General features: G+C 32.5%; 1 protein-coding gene across 1 annotated transcript; it reads left to right on the top strand.

Annotated features, from left to right (window-relative positions):
• The first annotated feature begins 482 nt into the window (after nt 1-482).
• LOC143074958 (LHFPL tetraspan subfamily member 6 protein-like) lies at nt 483-13,839 on the top strand. Its single transcript, XM_076250160.1, has 3 exons — nt 483-621; nt 7,217-7,641; nt 13,114-13,839. The coding sequence occupies exons 2-3, from the start codon at nt 7,272-7,274 to the stop codon at nt 13,326-13,328; spliced, it is 585 nt and encodes a 194-aa protein (XP_076106275.1). The 5' UTR covers nt 483-621; nt 7,217-7,271; the 3' UTR covers nt 13,329-13,839.
• Nucleotides 13,840-13,974: the final 135 nt, after the last annotated feature.

Raw genomic sequence — 13,974 nt, 5'->3', positions numbered from 1 at the left:
AGACAGCAATGTCTGAATTAGATAAAAATTTGATTGCTGATAGTATTAAGTAAAGAGTAACTATTGAACTATTTAAATGTTATCTGTTTTTACATCTTGTACGTAACGTGTTTCTATTGAACGATTTGAATGTTAACTGTTTTTACATCTTGTATGATTGAGCATATGTCAATGAACGTTGTATTTCTTCACCTTTTGATTCAACTATTTCCTGCATCTCAATAAAGAAGTCGATCAAGAAGTTTCAAATGCAAATTTTACACGTTTATTATCAATTTATCAAATTTAATTGAAAATCTTTCAGCATTTAAAAGGCTATGATTGAAACCTTTACTTCTAAATGTTGCTACAAATGGTTTTCCCGCGGATTTATTGATTTGTCCTTAGCTACAATTCTCCTGTAAAACTTATTACTGGATATTAAAGGCTCTAAAACATGTTAGTTACATTCAAAGTCGCTTCTGTCATTTAAAACTTATTACTGGATATAAAAGGCTCGAAAAACATGTTAGCAACATTCAAAGTCGATTCTGTCGCTTTCAGGATATAATGATTATTTGGTACAACATATTGAAGGTTTTGTTCACAGCATCAATGGATCTGTATATCTGTCTATACAAGGTAGGATATTTCTAACAGATAAAACACGTATGTCTTTCTTCTTTCAAGAGTTGTGAAAAACGTTAGCTGTTTACTAATATAAAATAACATGCTTAAGCTCAAGTGCACAAGTTTGTTTTTCTGTGAACCTTGTAATTGTAAATTATTTGGCTGGAGTCACCTCGACTTTAACAGTACAAATTGTTTCTCCTTTATGTTTATTCCAAATATATCCGTTTATAAATTAATAATTGTTGTAAATCAATTTCCTATATCAATCAAAAATTAATAAAATATATCAAATCTAATTCTGTTATACATTTATCATTTCCTTTCCCTTATACTTTTCGGCCGTTGATTTATTCTTTAGAAGAAAGAAAAAATAAAGGCAAATACAATACCAAAAATTTCTGTTAATTGTGTTTGATATAAAAGAAACAGTTTATTACAGGAAGATGATTTAGTCACTTCTTCTCAATAGAGGCTAGGGAAACCATATAGGGTATTACTAGCTCAATATGTAACTCTTATTTGATGACATGGAATATAATTATAACGACCAATTCAAGAAAACTTTAAGGTTATAATTTGAATTATTCGAAACTTTCAGATTTTTCTATCTCTTGATTAAATTTAACTTTTAAGAAATGGATTTCATTGCTCTTTGCTGTCGTATTTAAACTTACCTTTCCATTGTTTTGATCAGAGGGGACTCTGATGGGTGTTGTGTAGACTATAAGCGTTTCTAAAGTACATTTTTAGTCTGGTATCGTTCACATGTTAGTATTATTATCCGTGTAGGATACATACATGTATCGAATTTCATTTTTATGATGTAGTTTTTCTTTCAGTATGGTAATTCGTGTAAAGGAAATCAAAGCGTTGAAGCGAACGTTCGGGCTCGAAACATAGAAAACAAACAACATATAGTCGATAGCAAAAGTAACATTTATACTTATTAAATTACATCATATCTTTATACCACATACATTTGTTAATGTTAACATATTATATATTGGCTTTCCATCAACAACTTACTTACTCAAAACCATTTTAATTGCTTTTTCTTGTACTCTAATCATTTAGAGTAAGATAGACTTTTTAACTACGTTCGGAATGTTTACACGAAGACAATTAAAAGTAGATATTGCTAATTGCATAAAACAATTATAGTATTCTATAGTTGAGTGATAAGGACATTTCTTTCGCTTTTCGAGAAAATAACATTCTAAAGTGTCAGGAACTAGAACACAGACTGCATAATTTTTCTAGATCTTTACATTCAATTGACATATCACGAAATATTCCTCTTGAGGGAGTTAAACATACATAGTATGATTTGCTATCTCTTTTTTCTTTTGACTATATCCCCATTTCCTCCAGAAATATTAAAAGTTCACTCCTTAGCATTTAAGAGAATTTTTCAGATGATAAAGAGCCATGGCTACAATTGTATTTAAACTTGATCTGTAGTGAATACAGTATCAATGATATACTATATCCCAATATCATACAACGGTTATGAATAATCATCCGTTTACATATGTCTTTTCTGGATAATATAATAATCGGAAAACTATAATAGTAAGTGCTCCTGTTTCCGGGCAGCTTATTTTTATTTCTGTGCGTCCTTTTTATGTTTAGCCATGGCGTTGTCAGTTTATTGTTGATATATGAGTTTGACTGTAACTCTGGTATCTATCTTCCTTCTTTTATAGAAGCACTCAATCTTTCTCAAATAAAAAACAGTTAAAAAGCCGAAACATCAAAAAAATACTGAACAGTGACCAATAGTCAGAAGTACAAATCTTTAATCATTTAATTAAACAGGGACTATTTGAAGATTCCCGTAAAATTATCGAACTGTCTTGGATTATACGACTTCAAACAGCTTATCGCCTGGGTCTAAATGACAATATACTTGGACAAGGGAACATATCTACTACTTCCTCTATTGATATCATGAATATTATTGATAAACAAAACAACGAAATAATAGGTCTCATGGGAAACGTATCAATCGAAATCAACGAGTTAAACATCATATAAATTATACACTTGATAATCTCCTATCTATATTTAAAAATAATGGTAGGCATCAATTATTATGTAAACTGGGTCAAATACCCATTAGTAAATTACACGATATTTTCAAAGAGTGTGACACCATCTCACTCTTCATCCCACTGTATAAATATTCTCGTATAATTACAGCTTTTTGCCATCATAGGCTGTTCCCGCGTATCGACAAACCTGAAGATCATAAACGTCATTTTTTTTAAATTAAATATATTAGCAAAGGTATTGATTTTATCAACTTATCTAATATATTTAATGACTCTACCGTTCACAACTTTATACCTAACTATTTTGATAATATAGAACCACCTATTATTTCATACACATACAAAAGACCCAGCAGAAGTTTAATTTTTAATTATACGTCGGTTACAGCAGACGTGACTATAGATAGTAATACTCCCTTAACTTGAAACTGTGAATCGTCGATGTTTAGATATGTTCCCTATGGCCATGTTATTACAGGGGACCTCAATATCGTCCAGGACAGAGAGGTTAAAAGCTTCTTTTTTTTAAAAGGACCAAAATATCGTCCTCCATCTAAAATAGATTGGAAAGAGTGTCGTCAAGTCACCAAAGATGCTCTTTCCTCGTTTTGTAAAATATGGTGTAAACGGGAAAAATCTGATAGATAATATCTTGATTCTTATTTAAATAAATGTATAAATGTGGTAGCAAGGCCGTAACTACCCTTGAGGCAAGTGAGGCAATTGCCTCACTAAAATTTCGACACTGTTTTTTTTTATACATATATATATATAAATATAATAGTCATTAGTTGTTCTGTCTCAACCTTAATTTCTATAACTTGTCATCCTTCCTTTTAAACTATTCTTCCTGGATATAACTCAGCATCTCAACGGGTGATGTTTCTCGATTACATTAACCTAGTAACGATAATCATCCTGGATCTCTAGTTAAAAATAGGCTCTTGCAGAAAAAGGAAAAGCGACACTGAAGGTAAAGAAGGAATAATTCTAGTAAACTAGTTTTTTGTGAACAGAGTCTGAGTATTGCATATAACTTCATTAGGATAAGTAGACTGACAAATCAAGTACTGGTCTTCGGAAGGGGGCAATCCTGTCTGCGTATTCATTTCACGAACTTTAATCTTTCTCTTTACAGATAAATGAAATATAAATAATATGAAACATGAATGCATGGATTAGCTTTTATCCATGATGATGTTTCTTTAACCTTAAAAATTGAAAGAATATTCCATATTCCAATTTGATATTATTGAGGAATGGTAGAACCTTTAACACAGGATTTTGTCTTTACTTATTCGGGACTACGGAATTTCGTTTCTTTATATTCGGGGTTTCGGAATCGGACACCCCCAACCCCTAACCCCTAAATTTATAGATTCTGGAACTAAAATACCACCAACTATTTCCAGAAATAATTTGAAATTACGGAACTACATGTAAACGTAAAAAACTCCATTCCAATTCCCCTGTACCCATATCATATATACTTACTCTATAGATAGAATCATATACATTTATCTTATCTCATTCTATTCCTACTTTGTCTACCCCTTGTCAGCATAAAAGCGAGTTTAATATTTAGTAACTGCGACTGTATGATGGTGCTTACAGGAAAGCTTAATTCCCTTTTGCAAACAGAACTGTTACTACCGATGCTGCTACCGAATTGCTGATGGAGAAGGAATTGGAAGAAGACATTGATCATTGTGTTGATGATAATGTGCTACCTTTAGAAACACAGACTGCCCTGAAACGACTGAAAACTTGGAAAAGAGCATGCATGAGTGGCGAGAGATTGTGCGGTCTTGCCATGCTCCATGTTCATCGCGATAAGGATATCAGTAGACCAAATTATGATTCTGAAACGATTTGACTGAACCGGCCATAGAAAAATTTGGCAAACTCTACTGAATCGATGTTTGTTCTATGTTCTAGCAGCAGACTCAAATCAGTGATATTTGGATGATTATCTTACATATAAATTTAAATAAAGTTGTTAAAAATTAGGTGTTAGTAATTAAAAGTCTTAAAATATGAAAAATTTATATAAAAAGTGTCCAAATTCAAAACATTATCAAACTCTCTAAAAATGCCTAGAATGCAGGATTTTGCACCATTCATTTCATACCCTCCAGAAAAAATTTTCGCCTCGCTTCGCTCGGCTCAATTATTTTGCCTCACTAAAATAAGATGCCCAGTTACGGCCTTGGGTAGATAAGAGAATATCACATTTTGAAAATAATTTAGAAGTAAATAATAGAGTACATAATAGACCAATTTCAAGAATAAGAAATAAACTTCAAATACTTTCAAAGCTTTTTGTGTTTGTACCGGCCGACAAAGCAGCCAACAATGTGGTGGTAGTATGGCGTAAATACTACACGGACGTTCTTAAAAATGAAATTTTAAATTCATCTACATTCAAGTCCATCCGCTCCACAAAGAGTCATATAGAAACAAGCATATCACAACCACATCAAAGCTTAAGGCTTCTTCTGGACATTTGAAGGTCCCTACTATGTATTGGCTACCTAAACTACATAAGAAACCATTTAAATATCGTTTCATCTCGGCCTCTAGTAAGTGTTTTACAACTAATCTTTCAATGATCTTAACTAGTTCATTAACTACTATTAAAGAGCTTATCATAAACTATTGTAATAAAATATATGAACATAGTGGTATATAAAAAAGAAGATGTGGTATGATTGCTAATGAGACAACTATCCACAAAAGACCAAAATGACACAGACACTAACAACTATAGGTCACCGTACGGCCTTCAACTATGAGCAAAGCCCATACCGCATAGTCAGCTATAAAAGGCCCCGATAAGACAATGTAAAACAATTCAAACGAGAAAACTAACGTATTGCATTTTTGCGCCTTTCCCAAGTCAGGAGCCTCTGGCCTTTTTTAGTCTTATATATATTTGTTTATGAGCAAGCTGAAGAACGCATCCGGGTGCGGGAATTTCTCGCTGCATTGAAGACCTGTTGGTGACTTTCTGCTGTTGTCTACTCTATAGTCGGGTTGTTGTCTCTTTGACACATTTCCCATTTCCATTCTCAATTTTATTTATATAGTTGATTTAATATGATTGAAGATTTACAGATCTCTAGACAAATCAAATTTCTTCTCAAGATGCCAATAAGAAACTTTATCAATGCGCCAATCAATACTGATAAAGAATCACTTGTAGATAGACGACCTCTGGGAAACTTGTTGACTGTTTTACTGTTATTCACGTAAATGCAATTACTGTTTATAGGTAGTTATTGCATTCTCCCAGGGACGTATAATTATTCTTCTTAATATAGCTGGAAATTATCAAAGTCAATTTACTTAGCACTGTTATGTGAAAACTAACTCTAATTTACAATACCATATGTGAAGGACTAGCAATTTAAATCAAATTAACACATAATGAAAAGGCTTAAATGTAAAAAAGTCCTAGAGTCAAATCAAATTGTAGGGATAAAGCCCAATATATCAAATGAAATCTTAGAATTGAAGAAAACGCCAACGATATTTAATATGGTATTGCCAATTAGAGGCGATCGATAAATGTTTGTGTCCGGCGGCAAATCAAATGCATATTCAGGACGAGAATATATTAACGCAATATGAACATTAAGGGCATACAATACAGTTACAGGGGAGGTAATGACGTTGCTAATGTAAATTGTTATTTTAGCGACGTCAAACTATGACTTATCGGGAAAAGATGCAGCTTTCGAATGATTTTTATCATTCACACTTATCTAACTTGAAAACGAGTTCATGGACCCCTCTGTTTAAAAATGCCATTTTGTTTGATTACGTATGAAGAATATGTGAACAAAACTTTTCGTTGCTAGACATTAGTCGCTAGAAAGCCCGCGACCTCTATTTACAGAATCATGCCGTCTATACAATCGCTTGGAGACTTTATCGAACTTTTAATTTAAGATTGCCTGATTACACAGACTTCGTTTTTCCCAGAATAATTGTATTTTAAAGCATATCAAACCATATATCTCCATTATAACTCAATCTGTCTATCAGATTGCTGAATTACCAAACAAGATATAACATTCTTATGCAAACGTAAAACATTTATCATTCTTTAATAATCCGTACTCTATACAATGTCTCTGTATTTAAAGTAGAAAACATGAGGCTGAAATAGCGATCTTTACTTTAGATTCCATTAATGCTATCATCTATTCCTCGTTGATAATCGAACACAGACTACATATAATGTGAATCAACAGCTAGGCTCAGGATTACTGGGGAAAATGTAACAATTGTATTGATCTGTAGTATGATTGGGGAATAAGCACGTGGGATGGTTGGGGAATCGTCACTTTGCTTTGTTTGATTTAACAATGACGTACTTTTTTTATTGTACAAATATGGCATATTAACATTATAATATTGTACATACAACATTTGATTCGTGTATTCAGAAAGATGCATTCTTAATACATACACTTTATAGACTATATACTAATTGCTCATTATACTTTGTTAGTGATGTAATAATTGCTCAATTTACTTTCTAGAATATGGAATAATTGTTCGATGATGTAACAAGCCAACGATGATCTTACTAAGGACATGATATCACCCGTTCTAATAATCTGGGCTTTTCTGTCAGTTCTGGTTTCCGGTTTAACTACGTATGCATTCGTTCAGCCTGTGTGGCTTGTTGGTTCCAATCTGTTAGATACGTTTGGAATGATAAGTTTGTGTTTATCACGAACAGTATTTCCCGGAGGAAACTTAAAACAGGAATGTGAGTTTTATGGTGGATATTTCAATTTGGGAAACTTACCGTCTGGAGCTTGGCAGGCGGCGTGTGTTTTATATGGAGCAGGATGTGTACTACTTTCATGTGGAGCATTCTTAGCTGTATGTACATCGTGTATACCATGTGATGTTGTTAGGACGGTTACAGTTATGGCGGGATATGTACAGTTTGTAGCAGGTAAGTTGTTAGGGCTGTTACAGTTATGGCAGGTGATGTACAGTCTGAAGAGACATGTATTGTCGAAATGCGCATCTGGTGCAAGAAAATTGGTACCGTTAATTTTATTGTACCAGGTAAGTTGCTAGGACTGTTACAGTTATGGCAGGATATGTACAGTTTGTAGCAGGTAAGTTATAAGGGCTGTTACAGTTATAGCAGGTTATGTACAATTTGTAGCAGGTTAGTTCTCAGTAACGTTTATAGTCATATGTCCTAGCTGAAGGTTGTCAGAATGGTTACAGATATGGCAGGATATATATAAACAAAATTAATATGGCATTATTGCTAATCAAACAACCAAATGACACAGTAGTTAACAAACATATGACAGTATGACCTTCAACAATGAGCAAAGCCCATACCGCGCTGTTAGCTATGAAATTCCCCAAAATGACAAATGAAAAAACCTCAAACTAGAAAAACTAACGGCCTTATGTATGTAAAAAAAATAATAAACGAAAACCAAATTTGTAACCCAAAAACAAACAACAATGGCCTGTTTGTATCAGAAAGGTTGCAAAACCGTTACTGTTATGGTTTATATATTGCTACAATGGTCACAGCTAATTACCGAATTATTGAATGTGTAGAAACCTATATGTGATTTGTGCTAAACATATTTAATACACATGCATTTTCTTTGTACCCATAAGCAGCACAATACTCTACAATCAGACTAACTAAAGAACATCACATTCTCGAAAATACGTTATAAGTAATCATTCAAATTACTTTTCACTGAGTAATCACTCAGTCTAGATCCAAAGTCCTATTCGAAGCCTAGGCATCAATTTTTCAATTGAATGTTACATTAAAGTAAAACAGGTCTGTTAGACAATTCACATGGTACCAGTTACACATTAACGTTGTAAACACCCAGACAAATAATGTAATCTTGTGGATGGAGTAAACATAACCCAAAACAATTACTCATGATATTACCACTGCTTTAAAGGAAAATTGGAGAGAAAGTCATAGAAACATCGGTTGACCTTAATAAGATCAAATAACTGCCATTTGATATTGTATATACATGTCAATATGTATCTAGTTTATCGGATTGCAAGAAAAACAAATAATATCTAGAAGATGTTACACAACGCATGAGATAACAATTTTATTAATGTAATATATTTTTTTCACAATATCGTTAACACAACAATTTGCTACAGCGAATTGTCTACGTTTTTGTCATTCAATTGTAACAGCAATTACTTAACTAGCTGTTAACATCAGCATTATGATATGTTTCTGTAATCATTGCCAAGGGAAGGTTTTCGTGGCAAAGTGTTGTAAAATTGTACCATTTGTTAAATTGGAAATGCAAAAACATTACCGGTATCTTATTAAGATTTGACAATATTGTAGAGTCTCGTGTAGATTAACGATTTTCATATGAAAATAATCAAATTTAATGGTTTTGAAATAAACACAATTAATGGAGAGGAGTTTTATGTTCTAACATTCTATGTTAAGACGATACTTACATACACAGTTCATTCGTATATAAGGAAACACCTTGTGCGTGAGATAGATACTGTCCTGAATAATAATTAATTTACACGTGTGGTAGATATTTACTGACACGAATTACACTTGGACTTTACTGACACAATTTACACATAAAGCAGATACTCACTGACAAAATTTACACGTAAGGTTAATAATTACTGACATTATTTACACGTTAAATTTATACTTACTGACACACTTTTCGTGTGAGGTTGATACTTACTGACACAATTGGTTCGTGTGGTAGATATTTACTGACACATTTTACGCGTGAGGTAGAAACTAACTGACACTTTTTGCAAGTGAGGTAGATGTTCACGGAACAATTTATACTTGAAGTAGATACTCACTGACACAATTTACACGTGAGGTAGATACTCACTGACACACGTGAGGTAGTCATGATATTTACTGACAACAATATGGCACACGAGGTATGTGCTTAATAACACAATAACACGTGCGGTAGATTTATGATAAATAGATTAACAATGTCTTGAATTTGGGATTTTTGAAACTTAAGAAAAAATAATATGATAAAAAAACAAAGATGAACTATAATTATACCTTTTTCACGGTGAAAATAGCACTTAATTTAAATGAAAAATGGTTATTGTCTTATCATCTGTTTGTTTTACACTCAATAGTGTTGTGTTTGAAAATAAGGCGCTGATTGAGTATGTGAGGTTAGTTGGTGTGCAACCTTAACTTCAGTAAACAGAATGAACCTTTTTTATTTCAGATTTTTTGTCTTATGCTTAGAAATGAGAATTTCCTACAATTTGAGTTTGGAGGAGGACATTTGGAGGGGATAATCTTTTGGGGGTCTCTCTCTTCTCCATTTAAAACCCAACGTGTGTGTGTAACAGTTCGCTGAGTTTTAATGGAATGATTAAATACTTTGATCACAAATGAGATGTCAGAATACAAGTGAACGTTGCATTGTTTTGTTTTGCTTATGAATTCTTTATATCCTGCTCCATTTTCCGTTATTACGACCTAAATCTATTAGTTAATCAATGTCATTACAGCGTTTTTACAATAATCTATTTATTTGTTTTACAATGGACTGAACTGTTTGATAAAGGAGTTTTAATAATTGGAGTCCTTTGAAATATAAAAGAGCTCTATCAATAGTAATTAGCAATTGAATTTCAAGCACGTAAAGATATAAAATAACGTTGTTACACAGTTCATAAAGTTAGGTTATAGTCAGCAAAAGGATTAAAGTTTGATTTATCGCCAATTAATTAAATCAACCGGAAGAATACAAGCTCCTGTCTCGTTTGACATATTTCATAGTTTTCACGTCGTGACATTTTATAGCCAACTTTACGGCCTGCGTGTTTATCATGGTTGAAGGCCGCACAGTGACCCATAATTGCTTATAATCACTTCAGATGAACTCTGTTGTCTCACAACGCATCACCTTATTTTCATAAAGATTATTGAATCCATCCCAAACGGCATCGATTTTGAGTCCCAATTCCGACTACACGTGGCTGCGCATTTATACATCCGACACACGTCAAGCAAATCAACCGTTTAGTTTTTGGCAATCTGTTACAGTATATATAAAAAAAAATATTCTAAAATTAATAATGATTTATGACAAATATGTGACAAACACACTTAAATCTCTCATGCATAAAGAAAAAATACATTCAATATTTTAACCACAACATTTGATTTGTTTTTCTCACCTCAGAAATGTTTAAAACATAGAGTAAGGAACCGAAGAACAAGTAAAGCCACAATATAAGCCTTTAAGTTGAGTCTTTGATAAATGATTTTTTAGTCGGTAAACAACACTTGGAACGGTGATTACTCTCAGTATTATGTAATCTAGATTTCTATAATAAGGTATATTTTTCATATTGTAATATTGCATGTCTTCTATGATTGATGTTTACTTGTTTGTTTGAGTGTTACATTATAAGAAAATGATTATAGATTGGTATTATATAACATGCAATATTTACATAGATAGTAACACCACAGTTACATCTTACTTAATATTGAGAATCGTTTTTACATTTACTCGCGAAAAAAGAACATTGACATTTGAAAGTTCATTGTCCCATTGGTATTCCCGCCTCTTTAAGTTTGATTTAATGCAAATAAGACAATACCTATTCAGAAGCTCATGGCAGACATGCATACCCTGCGTCAACAGTAATTCATACTTGTTCTGCTATCCATCTCGACAAAGTGTTTTTCAGATAGTTAAAATTTATCGCTTGTCAGAAAGATCAAAATGGCTCAAACAGAACATAGTGTCTGGGCTACTACAGATTATTTGTTAAAAAAAACCAACATTAAAAAACAAATACAACTTGACATGCAAAACCTTGCAACAGAGAATGGCAGTTATGTGAATATAAAAAAAAACATACATACTGCATCACTCAGTGACAGTTTTTTCACTCTCATCATTAACCCTCTTACGATCGCTGATTTATAACGTTTGAATGGTGTAACCCGTGTCAGTATTTACAAGATATTTAGTTTTATGTAAAACATATCTTATAGTTCATATATCATGTATCACACAGATAACGTTTTACTGGCAATGCTTGTTACACGTTATCAGACTATAGTTTTCATGATTGTATGAACATCAAATAGTAGAGAAAATAAATTTGACAATAGCATTATCTTGATCTTTACTATCTGCTATATAGATGATGACTCAGACTTTGTGACTTTATTGAACGCTTCTATTCAATAGAACTCGAAATAAAGGATAACCTAGATACATGTGACTTTGTTGAACGCATTTATCCAATAGAACTCGAAATAAAGGATACCCCATCTACATGTAACTTTGTTAAACGCATATATCGCAATAGAACTTGAAATAAAGGATTCCCCAGATACATGTGACTTTTTTAACGCATCTATCGCAATAGAACTTGAAATAAAGGATACCCCAGATACATGTGAATTTGTTGAACGCATCTATTCAAAAGAACTCTAAATAAAGGATACCTCAGATACATGTGACTTTGTTGAACGCATCTATCCAATAGAACTCTAAATAAAGTATACCCCAGATACATGCAGCAAAGTTTGATTCATATATTGGCGACTTGCACCTTGTCTCTAACATTTGGATTAAAACACATTGAGCCGATAAAATAGCTTTAAAGTCATTTAAATTTGGGTGTCGGTTGGAAGGGTGGTGGTGTAGGAAATGTGTGTTTTGAATTGGTTGAACAAAAGGGCTTAAAATTTTGCTAATTTAATAACAATACAACAAATGAACAGAAACATACACATCCGGGCACTATCAATTATTCTAATCAATAAAACAGAAACGGTAGATGCTGCATTGCTTCACAACCGGATATGAGAAATTCTATCTTGTGTAAAATTATTCATTTCCAAAATTTGGAAGGAAATTCAAATGAAGTCAAAACAAGCAATAAAACACATATATAAAAATGACAGGATCTCAGATTGTTAATGAATTAGAACAAACGTTCTGCTCTTGATTCGAATTTAACTGAAGTTAAATAAGCTCCAGTGACAAGAAACCAAATAACCAAGATTGGAGTCCTCGAGTGTTCACTTTTATGTTTGTGTTTTTGTTTCTGGATTTAAGATTTGCTTGTCTTCATATTAACGCACACACAGAAAAAAAAGACACCATATTAAATCCCAAATCAACTCAACATACAAATAAAAGAAAGAAAAAACAAAAGCAGGAAAACTACAATTGTACAACAACTAAAAGAAAGCCAATAAAACCTATTGAGAAATGAATAAAATAAGTCTAGAAACAACGAAAATTTAAAACAGACAAGGAAACATGTTAACTTAATGCTTATGTCTGTGATCAAATTTATATTTTGTATTGTCCATTATCCTGTCCTATTCCATATTGATAATGTGCTAATGTTTTCTCTATTTCAGTCCTAGTAATGATTGCAGGGTTATTTATTTACCCACTAGGGTTTGGGTCATCGTTTATAAGACAATACTGTGGATCTAAGTCCGTCATGTATCAGGCCTACGATTGCTCTATAGGCTGGAGTTTTGTACTCGCTGTAACAGGGACGTGCCTAGCCATGTTTTGTCCAGTTCTTTCACGATTTACAGACATGAAAAGTCGCGACATAATGCCGTAATCGATATACTCTCGGGCGTTATTAGGAAAGACTAAAGCATAAAACAAAAGACAACCGAACTCCAAATAACTAACCTTGAAGATGTTGAAATGGATGTAAGCTCTACTAGAGGGTATAAATGTGTATGAAAAATTGAGAAGTCATTCACATAGAATTCCGTATAAATTACTGCTGATGAGCTTATCAACTATAGTTATTTAGAATAGTTCAAATAGTAAAATTAGATCTAGAAATAGTAAAACCACCGTAACCATCTACACAAGTATACATAATGATACTTAGCTGCATAAAACCAGAAAATGTTTAATTAGTAGTGAGTAGTGTACAAGCTTGATATAGAATGATTTGTTGTATAATGATCTCAAGGGCTCTATATGCCTTAATCGTGTCAAAGCAATAATTAAATTAACAATTATCGTTGGTATTTGTCAAGTTGTTTTATTGTTTTGTTTTATTAATAAAATTTACTTATATATACTGTTTCGTTATATTAATAAAATTAAATTATAAATGCTGTTTTATTTCACTGAATTATCTTAACATACAAGATGTTGGTATGCTTCAAAGATACAGCACTGCAGCAACACTGTCAAATTAAAAAGTAATCTTCTTCTATTCTTGGTAATAAAAAGGAAAAAAAACAATA

This window comes from Mytilus galloprovincialis, chromosome 5 (assembly GCF_965363235.1).
Source record: "Mytilus galloprovincialis chromosome 5, xbMytGall1.hap1.1, whole genome shotgun sequence".
In the NCBI taxonomy this organism is placed as follows: Eukaryota; Metazoa; Mollusca; class Bivalvia; order Mytilida; family Mytilidae; genus Mytilus; species Mytilus galloprovincialis.
This window is presented reverse-complemented; position numbering and strand designations above follow the sequence as displayed.